At 36.5% G+C, this 15,059-nt stretch overlaps 1 protein-coding gene across 3 annotated transcripts in view; it reads right to left on the bottom strand.

The window, feature by feature from the left end:
* Positions 1-15,059, bottom strand: part of NMD3 (NMD3 ribosome export adaptor) — a 43,066-nt gene that overhangs the window by 15,220 nt on the left and 12,787 nt on the right. For all 3 annotated transcript variants that reach the window (XM_059063611.2, XM_067033934.1, XM_067033933.1), the window contains exons 8-11: positions 11,980-12,058; positions 11,191-11,287; positions 8,458-8,575; positions 2,300-2,445 (exon numbers count right to left, since the gene is read on the bottom strand). In XM_059063611.2, coding sequence (XP_058919594.1) covers positions 2,300-2,445; positions 8,458-8,575; positions 11,191-11,287; positions 11,980-12,058 — 440 coding nt within the window. The remainder of the gene's footprint in view (positions 1-2,299; positions 2,446-8,457; positions 8,576-11,190; positions 11,288-11,979; positions 12,059-15,059) is intronic.

The following is a 15,059-nucleotide window of genomic DNA, read 5'->3' as shown; positions in this document are numbered from 1 at the left end:
TAACAAAGGAGAAAATCTAGCTGACCTTGGGTTTGGCAATGACTTTTTCAATACAATAACAAAGGCAGGATCCATGAAAGAACAGTTGATAACCTGGACTTCATTAAAATTAAAAACTTCTGCTCTCTGAAAGACAATGTCAAGAGAATAAGATGATAAACCACACTGGGAGAAAATATTTGCAAAAAACATATCTAACAAAGGACTTTTAACCAAAATACACAAATAACTCTTAAAACTCAAAAATAAGAAAACAAACAACCTGATTAAAAAATGGGCCAAAGAACTTAACAGACACCTCACCAAAAAAGACATACAGATGGCAAATAAGCATGAGAAAATACTCATCATGTGTCATCAGGGAAATAAAAATTAAAATGACAATGAGATACTACTATATACCTATTAGGAAGGCCCTAAACACTGACAAATCCAAAATCCTGACATCAAATGTTGGTGAAGATGTGGAGCAACAGGAATTCTCATACATTACTGGTGGGAATGCAAGATGATACCACCACTATGGAAGACAGTTTGGCAGTTTCTTACGAAACTAAACATACTCTTACCAAATGATCCAACAAACATGCTCCTTGGTATTTACACAAAGAAGCTGAAAACTCACGTCCACACAAAAACATGCAAAAGAATGTTTATAGCACCTTTATTGATAACTGCCAAAACTTGGAAGCAACCAATATGTTCTTCAGTAGGTGAATGAGTAAACTGTGGTACAGCAAAACAATATTATTTGGCAATTTAAAAAAAAGAGCTATTAAGCCGTGAAAATACATGGACAAAATTTAAATGCACATTGCTAAGTGAAAGAAGCCAATATGAAAAAACTGTATGAGTCTAATTACATGACACTCTTGAAAAGGCAAAACTATACAGACAGTATTAAAAAAAAAAATCAGTGATTGCCAGGGGTTAGGAGTGATGCAAGGATGAACAGGCAGAGCATGGAGGATTTTAAGGGCAGTGAAAATATCCGGCATGATACTATAATAATGGATACACGTCACTATACATTTGTCCAAACCCACAGAAAGTACAATACCAAGAGGGAATCCTAATGTAAAATATGGACACTGGGTGATTATAATGTGTCGATGTAGATTCATCAATTGTAACAAATGCACCACTCTTTCGGCAGGAGAAGGGCATTTGATAATGGCAGAAGCTATGCATGTGTGGAGGCAAGGAGTATACAAGAAATCTTTTACCTCCTCTTAATTTTGCTGTGAAACTAAAAGTGCTCTAAAAAAAGTAAGTCATTAAAAAAATTTTTTTGAAGGAAACAAAAACTGTTCCGAAGGGGCTCCTACTGGCTACACTTGAGGCAATCTGAGAGGGAGGGAAGGAGGAAGGGAGGCAGGGTAGTAGCAAAGGGAAAAATTTCATAAATTACAATGGAAAGACCTGGCTATCAGATAAAAAGCCAAACATTACTTGCCTCTTGATATATCATAAAAGGTACATAGCATCACCTCTGAAATGTTCTGCCAAAAAAAAAAAAACTAACCTAAACTTAAATAAGACTTTAGATCCATTTTCCAGTTTAGAGGAAATACAAGAGATTACAAAGCAAGTTAAATGACATCATGAGGAAACAATAAGACTAGATCCACAAGATAAATAAATGCCCTAGTTGCATTAGGAAGTCGGTATCATAAAAAAATGAATTAGAAAAAAAAGGGGGGGGGCTGTTATTAAATACTTAAGAGGTACAATATTCACATTCAATATACAGTTCCCAACTAGACACTGGTTTGAACGAACCATAAAAGGAACTTTGGGACAAATAAAGAAATCTGGCAAACTATGCAGTTTATATGTATGATAGTACTTTGATTGTACAGAAAATGTTTCTATGTTTTAGAGATGATTATTGAAGTATTCAGTATTTAATGATTTTATATATATATATTTAATTTAACATGTTTGAAATTTTTTAAAAAGCCAAAGAGGATTAAGCTTGTCATTTGCTCCTTCTGCACAAAAGGAAAGGAAATGCTTTTTCATAATAATATTTTTTTAAATTTTTCCAATATTAAAAAGTTAACTTACTAGATAATATAAGTCTGATAGTTTTCACCACAATGACCACATGTTAAAAGCAAATGTTATACAAACACACAATGCATTTTTAACTGAATGTGCTGTTAGCTTATTTGGAACCACATTTTGGAATTACCAACAAATTTTTTAAAACAAAAAGATTTTTAAAAACAAGAGACAGAGAGATACTCAAACAGTAAGTTAGGGGTTAGGGGGAGGTAAGCAGGATGGAACTTACCTTTTTTGATATCATTCCAGCACCTGCATTGCGCTTTAGATCTCGTACTATGCTGCATTCCATAACAATAAACTCCTCTAGCTGTTTGGGATGGCATAAACTATTGAAAGGGTGACTCCAAAAAGTGTTGCCATCAATATCTGCAACTGAAAATAAACAAAGAACATTAAAGAACAAAAGAACTGAAGTATTTCAAAAGCCAACAAATGCAGTCCTGGGTGAACGTCTAGAGCCTCCGAGCCCACCTCCAGGGTTTCAGCAGCAGCAACCCAGGAGGCTAATTTCAGATACTCAGACTCCACCTATACTTTCATCTACACTGGTGGCCTCAAAAGCCATGTGGCTGACAGGCCCTTGGCGCTCTGGCCAGGTGTCAGGTCTGTGACTCTGAGATGGGAGAGTTGAGTTCAGGACATTAGTCCACCAGAAACCACCCAACTCCACGTAATATCAAAAGGAAAAAACTCTCCCAGGGATCTCCATCTCAACGCTAAGACCCAGCTCGACTCAACGATGAGCAAACTACAGTGTTGGACACCCAATGCCAAACAACTGGCAACACAGGAACACAACACCACCCATTAGCAGAGACGCTGCCTAAAATCATAATAAGGTAACAGGCACCCCAAAACACACCCCAGACGCAGTACTGCCCGCCAGAAGGACAATATCCAGCCTCACCCACCAGAACACAGGCATCAGTGCCCTCCAGCAGGAAGCCTACACAACCCAATGGACCAACCTTAGCCACTGGGGGCAGACTCCATAAACCGGGAACTACAATCCTGCAGGTTGAGAAAACGAGACCCCAAACACCATAAGTTAAGCAAAATGAGAAGACAGAGAAACACACAGCAGATGAAGGAGCAAGGTTAAAACCCACCACACCAAACAAATGAAGATGAAATAAGCAGTCTACCTGAATGAAAAATTCAGAGTAATGATAGTAAAGATGATCCAAAATCTTGGAAATAGAATGGAGAAAATATAAGAAATGTTTAACAAGGACCTAGAAGAACTAAAGACAAACAAACAATGATGAACAGCACAATAAATGAAATTTAAAATTCTCTACAAGGAATCAATAGCAGAAAAACTAAGGCATAAGATCAGATAAGTGACCTGGAAGATAAAATAGTGGAAATAACTACTGCAGAGCAGAATAAAGAAAAAAAAAATGAAAAGAATTGAGGACAGGCTCAGAGTCCTCTGGGACATTATTAAACACACCAACATTCAAATTATAGGGGTCCCAGAAGAAGAAGAGAAAAAGAAAGGGACTGAGAAAATATGTGAAGAGATTATATTGAAAACTTCCCTAATATGGGAAAAGAAACAGTCAATCAAGTCCAGGAAATGCAGACGGTCCCATACAGGACAAATCCAAGGAGAGACAAGCCAAGACAAATATTAATCAAACTATCAAAAATTAAATACAGAAGAAAAAATATTAAAAGCACCAAGGGAAAGAAAACAAATAACATACGGAATCCTCATAAGGTTAACAGCTGATCTTTCAGCAGAAACCGTGCAAGCCAGAACAGAGTGGCAGGACATATTTAAAGTAATGAAACAGAAAAACCTACAACCAAGATTACTATACCCAGCAAGGATCTCGGATTTGACAAAGAAATTAAAACCTTTACAGACAAGCAAAAGCTAAGAGAATTCAGCACCACCAAACCAGCTTTACAACAAAAGCTAAAGGAACTTCTCTAGGCAGGAAACACAAGATAAAGAAAGACCTACAAAAACAAACCCAAAATAATTAAGAAAACGGCAATAGGAACACACATATCAATAATTACCTTAAATGTGAACGGATTAAATGCTCCAACCAAAAGACATACACTCGATGAATGGATACAATAACAAGACCCATATATATGCTGTCTACAAGAGACCCACTTCAGACCTAGGGACACATACAGACTGAAAGGGAGGGGATGGAAAAAGATATTCCATGAAAATGAGAAACCAAAAGAAAGCTAGAGTAGCAATTCTTGTATCAGACAAAACAGACTTTAAAATAAAGACTATTACAAGAGACAAAGAAGGGCACTATATAATGATCAAAGGATCAATCCAAGAAGAAGATATAATAATTATAAATATTTATGCACCCAATGAAGGAGCACCACAATACATAAGATGAATGCTAACAGCCATAAAAGGGGAAACTGATAGTAACACAATCATAGTAGGGGACTTTTAACACCCCACTTTCACCAATGGACAGATCATCTAAAATGAAAATAAATAAGGAGACACAAGCTTTAAATGATATATTAAACAAGAGGGACTTAATTGATATTTATAGGACATTCCATCCAAAAACTACACATTCTTCTCAAGTGCTCATGGTGAACATTCTCCAGGATATATCATATCTTGGGTCACAAATCAAGCCTCAGTAAATTTAAGAAAATTGAAATCGTATCAAGTATCTTTTCTGACCACAATGCTATGAGACTAGATATCAATTACAAGAAAACACCTGTAAAAAATACAAACACATGGAGGATAAACAATACACTACTTAATAACGAAGTGACCACTGAAGAAATCAAAGAGAAAATCAAAAACTACATAGAAACAAATGACAATGAAAACATGATGACCCAAAACCTATGGGATGCAGCAAAAGCAGTTCTAAGAGGAAAGTTTATAGCAATACAATCCTACCTTAAGAAACAAGAAACCTCTCAAATAAACAACCTAACGTTGTACCTAAAGCAATCAGAGAAAGAAGAACAAAAAAACCCCTAAAGTTAGCAGAAGGAAAGAAATCATAAAGATCAGATCAGAAATAAATGAAAAAGAAATGAAGGAAACGATAGCAAGGATCAATAAAACTAAAAGCTGGTTCTTTGAGAAGATAAACAAAATTGATAAACCATTAGCCAGACTCATCAAGAAAAAAAAGGGAGAACACTCAAACAATAGAATTAGAAATGAAAAAGGAGAAGTAACAACTGACACTGAGAAATAGAAAAGATTATGAGAGATTACTGCAAGCAACTCTGCGAATAAAATGGACAACCTGGAAGAAATGGACAAATTCTTAGAAATGCCCAACCTGCTGAGACTGAAACAGGAAGAAATAGAAAATATGAACAGACCAATCAGAAGCAGTGAAATTGAAACTGTGATTAAACATCTTCCAACAAACAAAAGCCCAGGACCAGATGGCTTCACAGGCAAATTCTAAAAAACATTTAGAGAAGAGCTAACACCTATCCTCCACAAACTCGCCCAAAATATAGCAGAGGAAGGAACACTCCTAAACTCATTCTATGAGGCCACCATCACCCTGATACCAAAACCAGACAAAGATGTCACAAAGAAAGAAAGAAAATTACAGGCCAATATCACTGATGAACATAGATGCAAAAATCCTCAACAAAATACTAGCAAACAGAATCCAACAGCACATTAAAAGGATCATACACCATGATCAAGTGGGGTTTATACCAGGAATGCAAGGATTCTTCTATATACGCAAATCAATCATTGTGATACACCATATCAACAAACTGAAGGAGAAAAACCATATGATCATCTCAATAGATGCAGAGAAAGCTTTTGACAAAATTCAACACCAACTTATGACAAAATCTCTCCAGAAAGTAGGCATAGAGGGAACTTTCCTCAACATAATAAAAGCCATATATGACAAACCCACAGCCAATATCGTCCTCTGTGGTGAAAAACTGAAACCATTTCCACTAACATCAGGAACAAGACAAGGTTGCCCACTCTCACCACTATTATTCAACACAGTTTTGGACGTTTTAGCCACAGCAATCAGAGAAGAAAAATAAATAAAAGGAATCCAAATCGGAAAAGAAGTAAAGCTGTCACTCTTTGCAGATGACATGATACTCTACATAGAGAATCCTAAAGATGCTACCAGAAAACTACTAGAGCTAATCAATGAATTTGGTGAAGTAGCAGGATACAAAATTAATGCACAGAAATCTCTGGCATTCCGATACACTAATGGAAAATCTGGAAGTGAAATTAAGAAAACACTCCCATTTACCAATGCAATAAAAAGAATAAAATATCTAGGAATAAGCCTACCTAAGGAGACAAAAGACCTGTATGCAGGAAATTATAAGACACTGATGAAAGAAATTAAAGATGATACAAATAGATGGAGAGATATACCATGTTCTTGGATTGGAAGACTGAACATTGTGAAAATGACTCTACTACCCAAAACAATCTACAGATTCAATGCAATCTACCTATCAAACTACAACTGGCATTTTTCACAGAACTAGAACAAAAAATTTCACAATTTGTACGGAAACGCAAAAGACCCCGAATAGCCAAAGCAATCTTGAGAACGAAAAATGGAGCTGGAGGAATCAGGCTCCCTGACTTCAGACTACACTACAAAGCTGCAGTAATCAAGACAGTATGGTACTGGCACAAAAACAGAAATATAGATCAACAGAACAGGATAGAAAGCCCAGAGATAAACCCACGCACATATGGTCACCTTATCTTTGGTAAAATAGGCAAGAATATACAGTGGAGAAAAGACAGCCTCTTCAATAAGGGGTGCTGGGAAAACTGGACAGCTACATGTAAAAGAATGAAATTAGAACACTCCCTAACACTGTACACAAAAATAAACTCAAGATGGATTAAAGACCTAAATGTACGGCCAGACACTCAAACTCTTAGAGGAAAACACAGGCAGGACATTCTATGACATAAATCACAGCAAGATCTTTTTTGACCCACCTCCTTGAGAAATGGAAATAAAAACAAAAATAAACAAATGGGACCTAATGAAACTTAAAAGCTTTTGCACAGCAAAGGAAAAAGACAACCCTCAGAATGGGAGAAAGTGTTTTGCCAACGAAACAACTGACAAAGGATTAATCTCCAAAATTTACAAGCAGCTCATGCAGCTCAATATCAAAAAAAGACAACCCAATCCAAAAATGGGCAGCAGACCTAAACAGACATTTCTCCAAAGAAGATATACAGATTGCCAACAAACACATGAAAGAATGCTCAACATCACTAATCATTGGAGAAATGCTAATAGAAAATACAATGAGGTATCACCTCACACCCGTGAGAATGGCCATCATCTAAAAATCTACAAACAATAAATGCTGGAGAGGGTGTGGAGAAAAGGGAACCCTCTTGCACTGTTGGTGGGAATGTAAATTGATACAGCCACTATGGAGAACAGTATGGAGGTTCCTTAAATGACTAAAAATACAACTACCATACAACCCAGCAATCCCACTACTGGGCATATACCCTGAGGAAACCATAATTCAAAGAATCATGTACCACAATGTTCATTGCAGCACTATTTACAATATCCAGGACATAGAAGCAACCTTAGTGTCCATCGACAGATGAATGGATAAAGAAGATGTGGCATATATATACAATGGAATATTACTCAGCCATAAAAAGAAATGAAATTGCGTTATTTGTAGTGAGGTGGATGGACCTAGAGACTCTCATACAGAGTGAAGTAAGTCTGAAAGAGAAAAACAAACACCGTAGGCTAACACATATATGTGGATTCTAAAAAAAAAAATGGTCCTGAAGAACCTAGGAGCAGGACAGGAATAAAGATGCAGACATAGAGAATGGACTTGAGAACACAGGGAGGCGGAAGGTAAGCTGGGACAAACTGAGAGAGTGTCATGGACATATATATACACTACCAAATGTAAAACAGATAGCTAGTGGGAAGCAGCCGCATAGCACAGGGAGATCAGCTTGGTGCTTTGTGACCACCTAGAGGGGTGGGATAAGGAGGGTGTGAGGGAGATGCAAGAGGGCGGAGACATGGGGATATATGTATATGTATAGCTGATTCACTTTGTTATAAAGCAGAAACTAACACACTATTGTAAAGCAATTATACTCTAAATGGAATACAACTAATAAAAATTTAAAAGTTCACAGAAATCTTTCTTCCACCAAAAAAATACAAGGATAATTTATTAAAAGCTTTAAAAATTCCAGTATTTTAAAACACTGTATGGTAAAAATTTTAACCACTGTAGTTTTTTTAAAACAATGTTACTAAGAATGCTTGATAACATTAACATTAACAAATTACTACTGCTTGCTGGAGAGAACCATCAAGGCAAATAGTTTCGAAAACTTACCTTGTAGGGTATTCGGATCTATGAGATGGATGACACTGGTTACTCGAATACACACACAAATCTGGTTCATGTTTCCCAGGCTTTGTGCCAGTTTTGGAGACAGACAAACAACATTATCCTAGGCATAAGAACTAACATTTAATGTGAAGGAAATCCTAAATAAGTCTACAATAAACACTCATCAATGTAAAGCTGATTCAAGTGCATTTGCCCAAACCAAAATGTCATATTTAATTCTATGTATCAACAAAGGGCCTAAAAAAAAGAATCAGACCTTAAAGAAACAGAAAATACGCTACACCTTCTTAAGATGGGAATATATGTCTTAATAAAAATGCTTTAAAAAATATTTTCCAGATCCTAGTCAAACTATTAAGTTTGTTTCAATTGTATTGAAGTGCAAATGCCTGCTTTTTACTCTATGTTAATATAGTGTACATTCCAAGCAAAGTATTATAAACACCAAAAGGACAGTGATTTTCTAATCTATTTGTGCCTTCATTTAATCTCTATAAAAATTAATTTCAGTGACTTCCCTGGTGGCACAGTGGTTAAGAATCCACCTGCCAATGCAGGGGACACGTGTTCGACCCCTAGTCCGCAAAGGCCCCACATGCCGCGGAGCAACTAAGCCTGTGCGCCACAACCTGTACTCTAGGGCCTGTGTGCCACAACTACTGAAGCCTGCGCCCAGAGCCCATGCTCTGCAACAAGAGAAGCCACCACAATGAAAAGCCTACGCACTGCAACGAAGAGTAGCCCCCATTCCCTGCAACTAGAGAAAGCCCTCATGCAGTAATGAGGACCCTACGCAGCTAAAAATAGTTTTTAAAAAAACATAACCATTATTAAAAAGAAAATTAATTTCAGAAGAGCCACGTGTTCCTCCTTCTTGTCTACATGTACCAATATGAAATCAAAGCTCTAATGCCCCCTTAAAAGCACAGATGCCTATGTGTGCATCAGGAGATATTACCACCAGTGTGGTTATCTCTTTTTAAGCTGTCATTAAAATATAAAAAGGATCTGCGCTATATTTTAAGCTGTATCTATTCATAAGGCTCCCCCTCTGAAGGAACATTCTGTGCCTCCCTAATGGCACCTAGTTCAGTCCTTTTACTTTTCTTTTTAACTTAGTAAGAGTCTCCAAAGATTAATGAAAATACTTCTTTTCACTGCGTATTTATCCAGATACCTGTATGAGTCACTCAAAGCACTTAATACACATGGCCTAAATATGCCCTCATACCTAGATTCATACTACTCCAGTTTTGCACCAGGAAAATGTTCACTGTTTTAAACTAGGAGTCTGCAAATAAGATCCTCAGGCCAAATTTTTGTAATTAAAGTTTTGCTGGAACACAGCCTCAGCCCTCATTTACCTATTATCTATGGCTACTTCTGTACAACAACAGCACAGTTGAGTAGTTGCAAAACCAATTACATAGCCTAAAAGCTGAAAATATTTACTATCTGGCCTTTTACAGAAAAAATTTGCTGACTCGGTTTTAAGTCATCATTTCATTCCTGGTACTATGCTACACCATAAATTAGTGATAACTTTAAAGCCTCAGAGTCACAGACCTAGACACAAATCCTGGCTTCATCATTTTGTAGTTACGTAACTTTGGGCAAGTCATCTAACCTCCCCAAGCTTCAACTTCCTCATCTTCAAATGATGATATGATTTACTCCCGTTGTTACGAGACTTGAAGAGGTGAAATATACTTATAATAGTAAGTATAAGAGATAATAACTTTATGGTGAATGCTCACAATAAATTATGGCATTATTAGTGATTTAAACATGGACATGCAAGTTCCTACGTGGCAGTGACCTCTACTACATAATCCTTAACACACAGCCTTCTACACAATAGATCCTCAATAACTATTTGTTGAATTTTAATTCATTTATACTTTTGAAGCTGAGTTTTACCTTAGTACAATTAATGAAATGATAATCTATGTCTTAAGTGTTATTCAGATTATATTTTTTAAATCACAGGCATTTCCCTGGTGGCAAAGTGGTTAAGAATCCACCTGCCAATGCAGGGAACATGGGTTCGAGCCCTAGTCTGGGGAGATCCCACATGCTGCAGAGCAACTAAGCCCCTGTGCCACAACTACTGAGCCTGTGCTCTAAAGTCCACAAGCCACAACTACTGAAGCCTGCACACCTAGAGTCCATGCTCTACAACAAGAGAAGCCACCGCCATGAGCTCACGCACCGCAACGAAGAGCAGCCCCCAACTCGACGCAACTAGAGAAAGCCCACGTGCAGCAACAGAGACCCAACACAGCCAAATATAAATAATAAATATTTTTTTAAATCACAAAAATAATTCTATGATCTCCTTTCCGCAATAGTTTAATTTTATCATGCAAAAATCCAGTCTGCATATATTCCACAAAGTGGTTCACTGATAATTATTTTAAAGTAATTTCCTGTATTCAAAGTTTCACAGAACTGTCAAGTGTCCACTAGGATTGCAAAGTTTAAGGAATTGACACCATAAAAACTGCAACCAGGCCTTTTAATTAGTACACTAAAAATTTATAATTTTAAGCATGATTACTTTTAAACATCTTTATAACATGGCTGAAATGTGTCAGAAATCATTAAGAAGGAAGATTTCTAAATGTTTAACCAATCCCAGAAGGAAACCAGGACCTAGTAATTACATATAAACCAATTAAGAAGGACATGGATTAATTAAATGAGAAAAAGTACCTTGCATATTGGAACAATTTCCACAGAAAAAGTGCTTTTGTAATTGTATGTGTTACTATGGACATCCTGAGAGATCAGTCTCTGTGAGGCTTTGTATCTGTTAAGAGAAAAAGTTAATCGTAATAAAAAAACAAAGGTCCTTATTTGTATAGTCTCAAGAATATGAATTTTCATCAAATCAAATCATTACTGTCCAAGGTCTGAAACAGCTTCCTGATGCCTGCTATGGTGAACCCTCATTTCGTCCACTTCATTTAAAAACCTTCACCTATCTGACTGCACCCTAACTATTTTTCAACTTTACCTACTGAAAACCTCCAAAACATGACCTTGGCTTAGAACAATCTAGTCTACATATAGCATCCATTAAAAGCCACACTAATGGCTACCCCAAGTCATTGTTCACACTAATCTCACTTTTCAATACAAACTCTACTTTTGAAAATTTCCCCATTTTATGAGCTTAAGTTCTTCCTCTTCCATGAAGTTTCTCCCCAAAGTCCTCTACCCCCGTTTTTCTTCTCGCTTATTTAAACATACTCAATCAGTGGTTCAGTATTACAGTGCTTACTATTGTGGGGTGAAGTTTAGCTCCCCAAAGAGATTGTTAATGCTCTTTGGCTAATACTTCTCTTAAAGTGGCTAATCCAATAAATGCTTACTGACTGTGTAAGTATTCCTACTATAATTTAAATATTTTAAGATAGGATGCCAAAGCCTGAAGAATGGATGTGACCTAAGTTCATTCCCAGTTCCCTGTATTTAATCACATGTATGTTCAAAACATACCTAGTGGGAACTGTACACTGAAGAAATTCTACCATCTTCTGAGCATGTTGTTTTGAGGAATAATAGAAATCCAGACCATCTTTTAAAGAAAAAAGCCATGTTAAAATAATACCACAAAGTAAGATTTTCCTCTACCAACATGACTATACCAAAAATTCAATGCATATTAAAAAATTATAATATTCTAGCCATAGCACAGTAGGAATACCATTATCATTTAAAGGCTTGTTTGACAAGATAGACAAATCTGATAAATGCTAACAAAAAAAAAAAAGATGCCCAATTTAAATTTCAGACAAAATAAAATCAAGGTTAAAAGAAAACAATATTAAACAGAAGAAGGATTTTTTTTTTTTTTTTTTTTTCCTGTACGCGGGCCTCTCACTGCAGTGGCCTCTCCCGTTGCGGAGCACAGGCTCCGGGCGCGCAGGCTCAGCGGCCACGGCTCACGGGCCCAGCCGCTCCGTGGCATGTGGGATCTTCCCGGACCGGGGCACGAACCCCTGTCCTCTGCATCGGCAGGCGGTTTCTCAACCACTGCACCACCAGGGAAGCCCAAAGAAGGATATTTTATGTAATAAATGGAACAATCTACCAATAAGACAATAGGAATTCATCTAATAACACAGCAATGAGATGCAGAAAACAAAAACTATTAAAAAGAATAAAATTAACAAATGTTAACACACATGCAATCATTGTGGGAGACCAGTATAAGACTATCAAAACCAAAATGACCAAACTGACCAAAAGTAGGGAGGATACATAGAACTTGAAAAACCAAGTATCAAGATTGATTTAATTGACATTGTAGAACATGGTCCCAAGAAAGACTTATTTTCAAAAATTCATAGAATATTCATAAAATAATCACATACTAAGAATAAGAAAAATTCAATAAATTCCAAACAGCAGAAATTTCTACAATGTTATCTGATCTGTTAATGCAGTAGCATTAAAAATCAGCAGCAAAGAGATAACTAAAAGCAAACTACCTGCTAAGAAATGTTTAGAGATATTCTTCCAAACAACGCAGCTAACTAGAAGACTAAAATAACTTAGAATAGCCAAAACAATTTTGAAGGTGACCAAAGTTGTCAGGAATTTACACTTCCCAATTTCAAAACTCAATAACTTTAGGTAATCAAGACAGTGAGGTACTAGTACATTAAGGATAGATTATATAGATCTACAGAGCAGATTTGAGAATCCAGAAATAAACCCTTACATTTATAGTCAATAGATCTTTGACAGAGGATCCAGGGCAATTCATTGGGAAAAGAATAGTCTTTTCACTAGGAAAACAGGCTATGCACATGGGAAAAGATGAATTTACACCATGCACAAATATTAACTCAAAAGGATTAGACTTAAATATAAGAGCTAAAATTATAAAACATTTGAAAGAAAGCAGAAAATCTTTCTGATATTAGACAAGAGTTCTTAAACATGACACCAAAAGCATGCTATTTAAAAAATGATAAATTAGACTTCAAAATTTAAAAGTTTCACAATTCAAAAGACATCATTTCATGCAGGCATCACACATCCTAATTTCAAAATATATTACAAAGTTACAGTAATCAAAACAGTATGGTATTGACAAAAAGACAAATCTATAGAATCAATCCACACATACACAGTTAACTGATCTTCAACAAGTGTGCCACAAATACATGGTGGGGAAATGATAGTCTCTTCAACAAACAGCATTGGGAAAACTGGATATCCACATACAAAAGAATGAAACTGAACTCAACTTACAAAAATCAACTCAAAACTGATTAAAAAGACTCAAATGTAAGACCTGAAACTATAGAACTTCTACAAGAAAACATACAAAAAAAGCTTCATGACACTGGTCTTGGCAATGATTTCACAGATGACACCGAAACAAAAACAAAAGTACACAACTGAGACTACATCAAACTCAAAAAGCTTCCACACAGCAAAAGAAATAATCACCACAGTGAAAGGGCAACCTACAGAATTGGAGAAAATATTTGCAGACCATGTATCTGCAAAGGGGTTAATCTCCAAAATCTATTAGGAATTCCTACAGCTGAACAGCAAAAAAAACCCTAATAACCCAATTAAGCAACAGGCAGAGGAACAAGACATTTCTCCAAAGAAGATGTACAAATGGCAAATAGGTATATGAAAAAAGCTCAATGTTGTTAATCGTCAGGGAAGTGCAAATCCAAACCACAATGAGTTTACAGTTCACACCTGTCAGGATGGCTATTACCAAAAAAACCCACAAAAGACAATAAGTACTGGCAAGAACATGGAGATAACCCCTGTACACTACTATGGAGAATACAAAACTGTGCAGCCACCATGGAAGATAGTCCAGATGTTCTTCAAAAAATTTAAAATATGGGCTTCCCTGGTGGCACAGTGGTTGAGAGTCTGCCTGCCGATGCAGGGGACATGGGTTTGTGCCCCGGTCTGGGAAGATCCCACATGCCGCGGAGCAGCTAGGCCTGTGAGCCATGGCCGCTGAGCCTGCGCGTCCGGAGCCTGTGCTCCACAACGGGAGAGGCCACAACAGTGAGAGGCCTGTGTACCGCAAAAACAAACAAACAAACAAACAAACAAAAAAAACAACCTAAAAAATGAAAAATGTAGGTAATAAAAGACATGAGACATTGTAAGAAAGTATCTGCTCTCTCAGGCTCACACTCAAACACATGCTCTGCATGCTCCTCTCTCTATAATATGTAATAATACACACACGTAATGAGACTGATATCCTGAATAACAGACACAAAATAAATAAGGAAAAAAACAGATATATGCAGAACAGACAATTCACATTAGATAAACATAAGTGGCCAGTACATATGAAAATGTTAACCCTCATTAGTAATCAAGGAAATGAAAATAAAAACAAGATGCCTTTATTCTCTTCATCAGAACAACATAAATTAGAAAGTCCAATACAATCTTATGCAGTGTTGGCAAGTGTATGGAAAAACAGAAATTCTCACAAGTGATTGGACTGTAAGCTGGCACTATTTTGGAAAACTATCTAGCAGCACATATATAAAATTTAACATTTGCATACTCTTGTCTAG

Source organism: Kogia breviceps, chromosome 5 (genome assembly GCF_026419965.1).
Source record: "Kogia breviceps isolate mKogBre1 chromosome 5, mKogBre1 haplotype 1, whole genome shotgun sequence".
NCBI lineage: Eukaryota > Metazoa > Chordata > Mammalia > Artiodactyla > Physeteridae > Kogia > Kogia breviceps.
This window is presented reverse-complemented; position numbering and strand designations above follow the sequence as displayed.